The sequence below is a fragment of the Helicoverpa armigera genome, chromosome 5 (genome assembly GCF_030705265.1).
Source record: "Helicoverpa armigera isolate CAAS_96S chromosome 5, ASM3070526v1, whole genome shotgun sequence".
Taxonomy (NCBI): domain Eukaryota; kingdom Metazoa; phylum Arthropoda; class Insecta; order Lepidoptera; family Noctuidae; genus Helicoverpa; species Helicoverpa armigera.
The window spans coordinates 4084260-4095724 of record NC_087124.1 but is presented as its reverse complement, the minus strand read 5'-3'; the positions used below and the strand labels follow the sequence as shown (position 1 = coordinate 4095724).

At 36.7% G+C, this 11465-nt stretch overlaps 1 protein-coding gene across 2 annotated transcripts; it reads right to left on the bottom strand.

Moving 5' to 3' along the window:
* Positions 1-24: 24 nt before the first annotated feature.
* On the bottom strand, positions 25-10243 carry LOC126054945 (uncharacterized). Of its 2 annotated transcripts, none has more exons than XM_049842004.2 (6): positions 9775-10243; positions 1426-1518; positions 1195-1342; positions 1016-1094; positions 624-816; positions 25-349 (listed from the first exon to the last, which is right to left on the bottom strand). In XM_049842004.2, the coding sequence occupies exons 1-6, from the start codon at positions 9863-9865 to the stop codon at positions 201-203; spliced, it is 753 nt and encodes a 250-aa protein (XP_049697961.2). In that variant the 5' UTR covers positions 9866-10243; the 3' UTR covers positions 25-200. The 2 variants fall into 2 exon arrangements, with proteins under 2 accessions (XP_049697961.2, XP_049697962.2); XM_049842005.2 differs by having other exon boundaries at positions 27-349; positions 636-816.
* Between the last annotated feature and the right edge of the window lie 1222 nt (positions 10244-11465).

The following is an 11465-nucleotide window of genomic DNA, read 5'->3' as shown; positions in this document are numbered from 1 at the left end:
GCAAATTCCTTCAATGAAAATATATGACTAGTTTATTGTCTGTCTTAAACAAATTAACGATGAACCCAATTGTTTTTTTATGACTATAATATTATTAACCCTTAATATAAGGTGATGATGATGATGATATTTTGTTCCTAAAAATAAGTTCATATATACAAACTGGCACTTAAAAATTTCAACACTTAAAGCTAAGAACTTCATCTTATGAAGTTATCGATGGGGAAGTCCTTGAAGGACGTGCTCCAGATGTCAGTGAAGGCTGTGCTGACCAGGTCGTTGATCAGCGGCCTGATGACCGCGAAGCCTGGCTTCCACGTCGCATTGATCAAGCGGTCCAGCATGCGCTCTGAAAATATACACCAATGTTCAATGCTGGCCATACTAGAGAAATGAAGGTAAAGCCCCTAAAACACTACCGTTAACCGTTCAGGCCACGTTTGGAAATCCTCATAAAAAGTAGTTCGTGCATGAAACTTACAGACACACGTGAAAAAGAAGGTGATTATCATCTAGTTCTTAAGTACATAATTACCATCACATCAATACTCTACGGTGCAAACTACAAAACAAGGTGCAGTCTACTCACTACCCCAAAAGCGGTAGTTTTGAAAGTATCTTACGCATATAACTACCAAGAATTCCGTTCCCCCTGACGAGGTTGCCGACATGTATCTCCATGTCTCCGATGTGGTCCACTTCGACGTGCACATCGACGCCAGCGCCGTTACGTTTGATGCGCGTCGTCTGCGAGTAGTCCCGGAGCGTCATGTTCCAGTGACCCGACCGGAGGACGCCTAGACCGAAGGCGTCACCCTGGAAAGTGGAGTCTTATTGAAGGTTTCTGATAATTTGTAACTATCTGGATGCCTTTTGTGGAGTAACTTGCAAAAAATAATGACAAGTAAGTGCTCTATCAATATTATTTGCTACTGTTACTTATGGGTTAGTGCTTATGGAGCTTATGGGAATGTGGCTAGTGGCTAGCTTTTAAAGGGGTTGTCACTTGACTTACCTTGAATTCGTAGTTACCTTCCAGCCATTTTTCTGGGAAGTACTGTGAGTAAACTATGCGCTGGTTCTCCCAGTCAGTTCTGGAAAAAATTTAAGGCACTCGTAAGAAAATTCTGCTTGTAGAATGAGGTTTTTTTTAAGTTCAAGGATAAAATTTGCAAATTATAAACTGCTGCTCACTTGTATTTAGTGACTGTAGACTGCGACCATCCTCTTTCGTACACATTGTTCAGCGTGAGAGTGTATCCGATTCCATTGATAGCACGAGTCTGTTTGATCTCACGCGCGAAGTGGGGGTCAAAGGGCGCCACGCCCATCTCTGGTATGCCTGAAACATGACGATTACATTTATTGATTTAATTATACACATACGTAGAGGTCTGTATCTATATGATTATCGGAGGTACTCACCAATTTTAAAATAAGGTCGAACCTTATTGAAAGCTCTCTTTATGCACCCATCAAAGTCTGGGGAAGATTTCTTGCATGCTGCAAATATTCTTTCTGAAAAAAATAATATATGTTAGTAGGCTTACATATTGAATTTAAAATTACATATTGAAGAGATAGGTACCTATTTAACTTGTTGATCAGACTAAAAATAAACTTTATCTATGAATACGTCATAGTCTTAGATTATTAGGGTAAGATCTGACTCTTAAAATAGGTTGTGGGACTATCCAATCAGCATTGACTAGTTACAGATTAAGACTCCTCGGAGGCCTACTTAGGACGACTCAGGCAGCTAGGTACTGGATAAACAGATTCTTTTGTGTCATCGTCATTAGAAGTCATATAATTGGAATGGAATCGTTTACAAAATAGAAATGGTGAACTAACAATAACGTGTCCGGTCCCAAACATTTATTGTGTAAAATGGTTTTGGTTAGCTGAACGGTTTTGTCCTCGTAATAGTATTTCGACCACTAATGGTCTGCGTAACCTCTGGGTGTTGAGTGACCCTGACAGCTTGTGTGAACTATTGTCATTCAATTGCTAGGTCTTTTAGGCGATGAAATTAGTATGTTTTTTATGTTATTAGGTCTCATTGTTTTGGTCTTCTCAGCATGAGCTACGTAAGTACCTAAGCTGGTATCTGAATTAAGGACAACATTTAAATAAAATGGACAACTTTAAAAATGGGTATTGCAATGTACTGCATTAATTAACGAACTTAAAGATTATTAAGTACCTTACCTTGGCGTTCATTAATTAATGCAGTGCATTAGTTAATTCAAAAAGCAGTCGTTGGTAAGTACCTACCTATTCGATTTGGTTTCCTTCCTCATTGTTTCCTCATTTAAGCTAGCGTGGGATTCCAATTTTAAAATAATAAGCAAAAGCTCTTAAAGTCTAGGTACATATTATTTTTTACCTACTTCGTACCTACCTATAAGTAATTAAGTATACCTACCTATATGTTTCGAATTAACACTTGTGAGATCATCTCTATTCCAGTTGGTATTTTCCTAGCAATTCATCAATGGTGGGGTATAGATAGTTCAACTCAGATTTGCGCGCGGCCCTATGTGTGCGTCGGCTTGTAAATATACAACTTTCATTCGTGTGACAGTGACGTCGTCCGAGCATGACGTGTTCTTATCGCTTTTTGTTATGGGTACAGTCGTTTACAAAAATAATAGTTATTCACGGATAAATTATTAAGGAGTCAGGTAAAGCGTTTCAAACAATGAAACAACAATCAAAGCCCTTTATTATTAAATAAGTTATAGTACAGTTCATACGTCTTTTCAAATTTACATTGAGAGTGTCTAAGGCCGCTGCCTCGAATTTTGCGGGCAGCGGGGCGGCAGCGGCGGCGGCGCGGGAGCGGCAGGATCTTACGCGTATAATCAAATGGACCGGCCCTCGAATACAGCGGCGCGGGAGCGGGCAACGAGCGGTGAGCTCCATTCAAAACGGTAACCGAACGCGCCGCCGCCGCTGCCGCCCCGCTGCCCGCAAAATTCGAGGCAGCGGCCTAAGAAATAAATGAGGTGAAATATCTAAGATGAATTAAATACTCCTTACATATTTTCTAGCTCGGGGTACGCGGACAATAAATAAAAGTGTGGACTAAGAATGTAAAAAAAAAACGTAATCGTGTATAATAATGTAAACAAAATGTGTGGGGAATTAAAAAAAAATATATTGCCTCTATAATGTCGGCCAAAATAAGACGGAAATAATGAAACTCATAAATGAACGTTTAAGTCAAATTGATGAAGGGATGTGGGGTAATACTTGTCGACATGTACAAAAGAAAAAAGAAGAATACTATAGACATTTTGACATGGAGTCAGAATTTATAATTCACCTTGGAGAGTAGCGAATCCGAAAATTCATCATTTGATTTTTCAAGTAGCGCGATTCAGAATCATAAAAAAATTAACACTAAATTACGTAATAACTATTTTTCTGTAAACACCTGTATACAACCCCTAAATAACTGTATTTGTACCTGACTGTACCTCTTGTCACGCACACAAAGTCACTGTATATGTACAAGGATTACCCACACAAAAGGCCGCGCGCACGACTGAGTTGAACTTACTATACACTGTTGCACAACGTGAAATACAATAAACAAACAAGCGACATTCATTATCGAAAAATTCCACACCAAATCGTTGCAAAACTCTATAACTAGGACAGATTGCAGTTTGCCATCACATTCACAAAACAACCTCCAGATACAAGTATGTATACATTTTACCAATATCGTGGATGTATTTATTTAATTATCATACTACAGTTTCAATTCTTATGTAATTTGAATATCAGCTTACAGTAGAAGTTACAGTTTGGCAACGAAACGAGGACACCAGTGGACTGGCCAATTACAAAAATGGCCCGTTTTGAAATTGTCTCGATCGATCGGAGACTTGTTTGCTCTTGAAGAAAGTTGATTGTAAATAATTATCGCATTGAATTCATTTTGTAATAAAATCAGCAGGGATGCATAAATATCATAATTGGTAAATAACAGTAGTACGTAAGTAATCTCTTCACTTAGAGACATTTTGGTAAGTTTTATTTACCTCGACCGAACAATGTTTCTGTTCCGTGGTGATGGTGAATAACTTCTTCAAGTAATTATGAGGAACATTCTAATCGGTACATAAAAATCAAGTAGATATCATCATCTGCCTAGCCTTTTCCCAACTATGTTGGGGTCGGCTTCCAGTCTAACCGGATGCAGCTGAGTACCAGGGTTTTACAAGAAGCGACTGCCTATCTGACCTCCTCAACCCAGTTACCTGGGCAACCCGATACCCCTTGGTAAGACTGGATGTCAGACTTTCTGGCTTCTGACTACCCGTAACGACTACCAAAGATGTTTAAATGGCAGCCGGGACCTACAGTTTATCGTGCCATCCGAAACACGGAAGAACTCATTATGACAAGATGGTCACCCATCCACGGACCGACCGCGCCAAGCGTTGCTTAACCTTATGATCGATCGATCCGCGCGGCTTTGATTTAGCCACGAGCTCTTCCCAAAAATCAAGTAGATATGTAGGACTAAAAAAATATAGGAACACGACATATTTATGGTACCTAGACGTGCGTGTAAAGCAGTTTCTCATAAAGAAACTGTGGTTTAAGTTGTCATAAAATATATTTTGCAAAGTTCGATACGTGCATGGAGATAAATGCATTGTTCGTTATTATTTTATGGTTGCGAAACTGTTATTTTGCATGAATAATAGATAGGTACAATGTGTTACAAAATAAACGAATAGTTGAATAAAAAATATGATAAATCTGCTAGAATCCTTTGCATTTTCGACTTTGGACTTGATAAGCAGAAGTTTGGTTACCTATTAAATATTTAATTTTATTCACTTTGTAGTTAATCATTCTAGCATGCTTTTTCTCATGGAATAATAACAAATTTTTCCAAATATAGATACCTACATATGGGTCGAACCTTGGCTGTTCTTTGCGTCACTATTTGTTGATGCTCAGATGAGCAAAGCAAGTCGCCATCTTGCTCAATGCATTCGTTACGAAAACCTCAACATTTCATATATCTGTCGACATGATACTTATGGATTCAATGCTGTGATCTTTGAACCTTCAAGAGCAGTATCGATACAAAGTACAAATCGATTACTTAGATGTAGGTACTTGATTAAAAAAATATATTGCCAGTCACGTAGGTACGCAATAGGAAGCTTTAAGTTTCTTTTGTGCATTCCTCCCATCTACTTACCTACAAAAAAAAGTTTTTATAATGCAAAATGACTATCAATTTAGCACTGGTAATCCGTAATTTGAAGGACTGAGTGCTAATTCAGCTGTTAAATTGATGGTACCTATGCATTTATGTTATGATTAGTCTTGTGCTTTTGCTAAGCCTGTTATCCGAGCCAAGATTAAAATCCTTTTGTAGCCAGAACGGAGTATGAACTTTAAACTTTTCAAAATACCAAGTTTAATGTAATTGCAGAACCAATAGATCTGTTATTATGGTACCTAAAGGTCCGTCATTAAGTTTTATAGCCGGGGGCGATTCTGCAACGTTGGGCAATGGTCGCACATGATGTAACCGGTAATGTATCCGCAGTAATAGCAGTTATGGTCACTATACCATTAGGTGACCCGTAATGGAGTGCCTGCTTCTATGTCAAGGAGCCAGCACTGGGGAATAGCCAAGGATAAGGCCTAAGTAGGTACCTATGTGGTTAAAAATCTTCTGTGAAAATATATAGCTACATACAAAGTACCTAATTGATTGATTATATTATGTACGCATAATCAAATTGCTTCTTCAAAATCAGAAACGCGAAGTTGTTACGTTACAAGAAATTATTTTTACTTACCTACTCATGTAAAAATGCAAAAGCTCAAGGAACTGTGGAAGGGTTAAAGCGATCTGAGTATGAGTTCGAGACAGTTTTTTGTCTATCGAAACTATCTGCTAGGAAATGGTTTATAAATGCAAAACAATAAACATGTAACATTTCGAGAATGTCAATGTTAACTTTGAGCAGGAAAATTAGCAAAATACTTTTTGCTTTTGAATAAGATTAAGTGCATATATATTCAAATATTCTGGTGATAGTTCATTTTGAAAATGTCAAGTTCAAGTATAAGTTCACAAATAGGTACCTACTAATGGCAATTTTCGAATATCTAAAAAGTGTTTTGCTGGAAACTTCTTTTGAGTCACAAACGTTTGAAATATTGAATTTGTCGCTTGTTTTATTTGTAAATTAAAATTAGACAGATTAATAATATAATGCAGTTGCACTTTTGAAAGACTTGCATAATGCATAAGCTTAGCTAAAACTAATTCGGTTATCTAATTCTATAGTAGCTATCTATAAATAATCTGAACGTCGAAGTTGTCTGTACCTACGTATAGTAAACATATTAGCACGTCTATGTTTATGAACGCCAATTCTTTGAAATACCTAAATACTGTAAAAACTTTTGAAATGTTACCTACATAACAAATTGTAGACATTTGAAGCATCTGAAACTTTTAGGACAAAAGAATACATAAGTACTGCCCCAGGGGTTCAGTCCCTGTACGGCAACTTTTGCCAATACGTAAAATGTCAAGAAGTACCTTTTCTGTATTGGCCCCTGAGGCCCTTAGTGGAACTGTCTTTTGGGAACTCTTGGCCGAGTTTAGTAACCAACTCGTCTATTGTCTACGCATGACATATTTTATGGGCATTATATTATAGTCGTGTTTGAGTATAACGGTTGAGAATTGCTCAAGACAATAAGATGCGGTAACCGCTATAGATATTTCTAGCAAGAGGGGACTTCCTACTTCATCTTCAAGTGTGTAGTAAGGCAATTGACATAAAAGTAGAACACGGTTTCAATTCAAGATGAGCACTTCATAGTATAGAAAAATATTGGTTCACCGAGTATATTCTTGTTGGTAAACAGAATTATGTTGTAATTTCAGGGCTTGAAGTGTGCTTAATTTTTGAAGGGAAGGGACGTTTAAAAAGAATTGCAACAGCACTGCAGTTTGATTTGCTTAGATTCAGTTAAACAGAATGTCTACAATTTGTACTCTTATGAGTCTAGCTTAAAGTTTTAATAAACTGTATAATAATTAATCTTCTTATTTTCTTAATATTTCTTCGGATAGTCAGATAATATTATAGATACCTATCTTTTGCCTCAACATACCCTCAATCAATTCATCTCTATTCTAATAAACTGATAAGGTGATATACTGGTAAGGTTGTGCAAGCCCTGAAGGTTAATCCACTAAATTATTATGGAAAATTCGAGAGAATCAACTTTTAAGTAGGTAAACAGTTTAGCTCTGAAGGTTATTCAAACAGCTCATGCAAATATAAAACAGTGAACAAGTCTGATAGTTTACATTAATTTAACACTACGATGTTGATAACATTTCTTATTTGTTTAGATTGAGGTACTACTTATTTCCCAGATTTCGCGCAAGTAGGTATCTCAGGCTCTTACGGCCAGTTTCTTCATCAAAAGTTAAAGTTAAAGTTATGGCTAAAGTAATGTCTAAAGTAAAAGTAACGGTCAAATTCAATTTTTCTATTAGTTTTGCTGTCACTTTAGCCTTGAAAAAACGAATTTGACCGCTACTTTTACTTTAGCCATAACTTTATCTTTAACTTTTGATGAAGAAACTGGCCGTTAATCAACGAGAACTTTATTTATGTTATGGTAATAACAACGTTTTCTTATTGACAATAAAACAATTGCCATCTGCAACAACCATCGTTCTTCCTATAGCAATGGACAACTCGATAGCAACTCGAGAGTATCTCGACAACAAGTCGACACCAAGTGCGACAACCTGTTCAAGTCTCGATAGCTCACTTGCATAATATGTTGTTGATGCTGGCTTATTGGGTCAACTATGCGGATTTTGTATGTTCAATGTATGTCGAGGTGTATGTCTGTATGTATACATTGCAATATGTCGACTTCCTAGTAATAATTTTGATTTTAGGGTCAAGTTTCAGGAAAACATTTAGTATTTTTGCTGTATATATTACCGTTAACATTGCATTATACTGTTTATATCCTGTATCTAATATCTTGTACTTCAAGTTCTTGATGTTACGATTATTCATCGTTAGTGACTGTTAGAAGAGGATACGGAAATGGAGAAGCGTTAGAAAGAAGAAGAAAATGAAGTGAGTGGCGTTCAAGTTAAGTTGATCTGACATAGGTAGGTACTCGTGAGTCAAAAGCTGTTCTTTAGCTCCCTTCTAACTACAAAATCTTGCACTATTGCCATTACAAACGTTCGCCAAATTATCGCTTATTCTAGCAATGCAATTTGCTTAATAAACTAAGATATAGATCTGAATGTAAAACCTCATGTCGAATGGTTAACCTTGACAGAAATTACCATTGCTCCACTTGGGAAACAGCCGGCTTTAGATGCGTTTACTTGAAGCTCGCTTATGCAAGTATGGTATGCACAGTCATGTGGTTACCGACATTACGATTCCAATGATATTAACTAATTATACTGATGGATATAAAATTAGTTCTAATGACGTAGATATAGCAGAATATAGAGCGGGCAAACGTGCGGATTGTTTATAAGGATTTGGGTTTTTTGAGGGTTTCTCCTAAGAATTACCGCGGCCGTAAAAAGCAATGGAAAATTTTGAAATACTGACAAGTCAGTGTTAGATAAAAGTCACTAATAAGATCTTATGCTTCTTGCATTATTGATAAGCATGCCATTTAAGAGCGAAGACATTTAGTAAGATGCATTTTTAAGTAAAAAAACACGTTAGGTAGTATATGTACATTCAATATTTAGTGCCAGAAGAGACGCTGAAGACAGAGCCAAGTGGAGACGAAAGATCAGATAATCTGCTCCCAACGTGGGACATATAACAGGAAGATCGAGAGACATATTAACTACCGAAAGCTCTACTACTTCGTTAGCAAAGGTTAATGTAACCAAAAATATTATTAAACATGTCGCTGGTTTTCCTCAAAAACTTACGCAAATCTGGAAGTATTATAAGTAAACGGCCAGTACACTAGTAATGCTGAAATCCCATAACAGAGCGACTAAAATCACGATTCACAAATCATCATCAGCCTTTATCACTACTCCACTACAGCAGGACATAAGCCTCAGGGATATAAAGGGCTTAACAAGGAACAACACTGGCTAAAACCCACCGAGCGAGGCCCATAGCGAGGCCCATTTGATGATTTCCTCCAATACAATCCAATAATAATAATAAAAAAAAACAAGCACACAATATATGATAGGTTTGCTACAATGTATACTCTTCTAATTAGACCGCTTCAGCAGTACACCGTGAAGATATTCGACCGTGATCGTTACGGCTTGCGAACTATTGGTGACGAAACTCTACACGTGTGGGTATGACCTAAGTTTAGAAGAAGTGCCTTCCGTCCCTTAAGGTCCTTTGATTAAGCAGTTTGAAGATGTCAATATAAGTAACTTCTTTTGAAATAAACAGTATGTTTCTACTCAAATGTGTTATGCCATTGCAAATTATTGTCCACAGTGTCTACTTAAATTGTTAAAAAAATACGATTTGTGGCTTTGCGGTTATAAATATCGTATGAGCACTAGATTTAGGAAAATCCAATACCAATAGAAAATATAAGAATCCTATAAATCAAATGCAGGTATATATATATAGTTACCTACTCCTCTTCTATTCCAAACCCTCGGGTGTAACAATCGTGGTGTTACCTGTGTATGTTATGATAAGAATGTAAATAATAATTTTATCTACGTACCAATTTCTACAACTTCCCTGTCGCCCTTCGTGAAATGCAGGCAGCACACCACTAACGCACTTATGCTGATGAAAAAACTTAATGAACGCATTTTTCCAGGATATTCTTAATTTATTAACCAGAACTATATTATTATTTATGTTTCTAACGCGCCACTAATTTGAAAATAAGAACATGCAACAATTTTTAAAAATAAGAATGGTTTATGATATTCTGTTTTTTTTATGTTATTTTCGATAAATATTGAGCAAATAGTTCTTATTGTAGGCTCACGGAGCTATGGTCAAGCGCAATCTGAGTGCGTCTCGAAAGTGCACGCCCCTACCAAGGCAGCTCGTTGCGACACCCGGTTGTCACTGAAGTGCTCTAGCGGTTGCAGACCGATACACTATGACTTTCTTTATGTAAACAAACTGTTAGGACACCTAGTTTGAGCTGAAATTTTGGACACAGCTGTCAGTCAACGTAACACTGCTAAGAATGAGCTGAAATTTTGATGACTTAATAGTATTTATATAGTCTGACAGCTGAAATGGTATCCGCTACGGGCTAGTTTCTCACTTGCTCACATTAATGAGTGGTAATTTTAGATTTATAGAAAACATACACTTTTGTTACAAAAATATGTATGTGAAATAAGTAACATGCTTAAATCCAAGATTTATTGTGTAAATATTTGGAAGACGAGTCTCACTTCTTGTCTGGGAAGAGATTGGAAGAGTCTTTCGCTAGATTTACACAGTAGATTATTAGTAACTTGATAATCAAATAAAACCACTTTTGCTACATCATAAATTTAAGGACCCGCATACTTAAGATTAATTGTAATTTCTTCGTAATTCGCAAAGCACATCTGCCTAATTCCTCGAACATATGCAACATGTATGCTAGTGTTTCCTTTGACGCCTCAGGCTACATGACGTAAGATATGGCACAATACTATCTTCTATAGAGTATAATAAACAGCTGCTCATACATATAGCACAATGTAGTAACTATATATGTTACTGTTACGGAGGTTCTTGTGTAACTAATGCTCAATGCAGGCAAATGAGCTATACCTATATGTGATGCATTGCCTTTATGACAGGAAGAAAATCTGTTGCAACCGGTATCTTAATTGATTGATATTTCATAGTTTTTATGGAATCTCACAAAATTAGAATTGTAGTTTCACTTTTGCCGGACCCTGGGCTCATATAAAATCAATAGCTAGGGTGCAACACCAATTAAATCTTTCATTCATAATGTACAGATTGTGACCACAACACGCAAATACAGTTATACAGTTACATACGTAGTCTTCGTATAGGTAATAATTATGTACTTATTTCCGGATTAAGGTAACTTGATGCCCGGGCCTCCTAATCCTGAACTACGAAGTGCGTGAGCGCAACCTTTTGTAAGAAAGCAAATACAAAAACAGAGGCAAATACAGTTTCACAAAACAAAAAATAAGTAAAAGCGCGACTTTTCCCATGTTTTGTAAACTCAAGACGAAAACACAGAAAGGTAAGCTGTAGTCGTTTGTAGGTATAATTTTTAGTTTGAAAAAGAAATGCGATTTTAAAATTGTAAAATGGACGTTTGAAAGCAGTTTTTTGGTCCCCTGGTGCCCTAAGCAGCTAGTTTTCTTATGGGCCAATCCAGGTCTGCTCAGGTTACTCTAAGTATTTGCCTTCAAATAAAAA

Coding starts and splice junctions, on each gene's coding strand:
- LOC126054945 (XM_049842004.2), bottom strand. CDS start 9,865: ATGCGTTCATTAAGTTTTTTCATCAGCATAAGTGCGTTAGTGGTGTGC. Junction 1,343..1,425: donor TCGACCTTATTTTAAAATTG/GTGAGTACCTCC, acceptor GTCATGTTTCAG/GCATACCAGAGATGGGCGTG. Junction 1,095..1,194: donor TCTACAGTCACTAAATACAA/GTGAGCAGCAGT, acceptor AATTTTTTCCAG/AACTGACTGGGAGAACCAGC.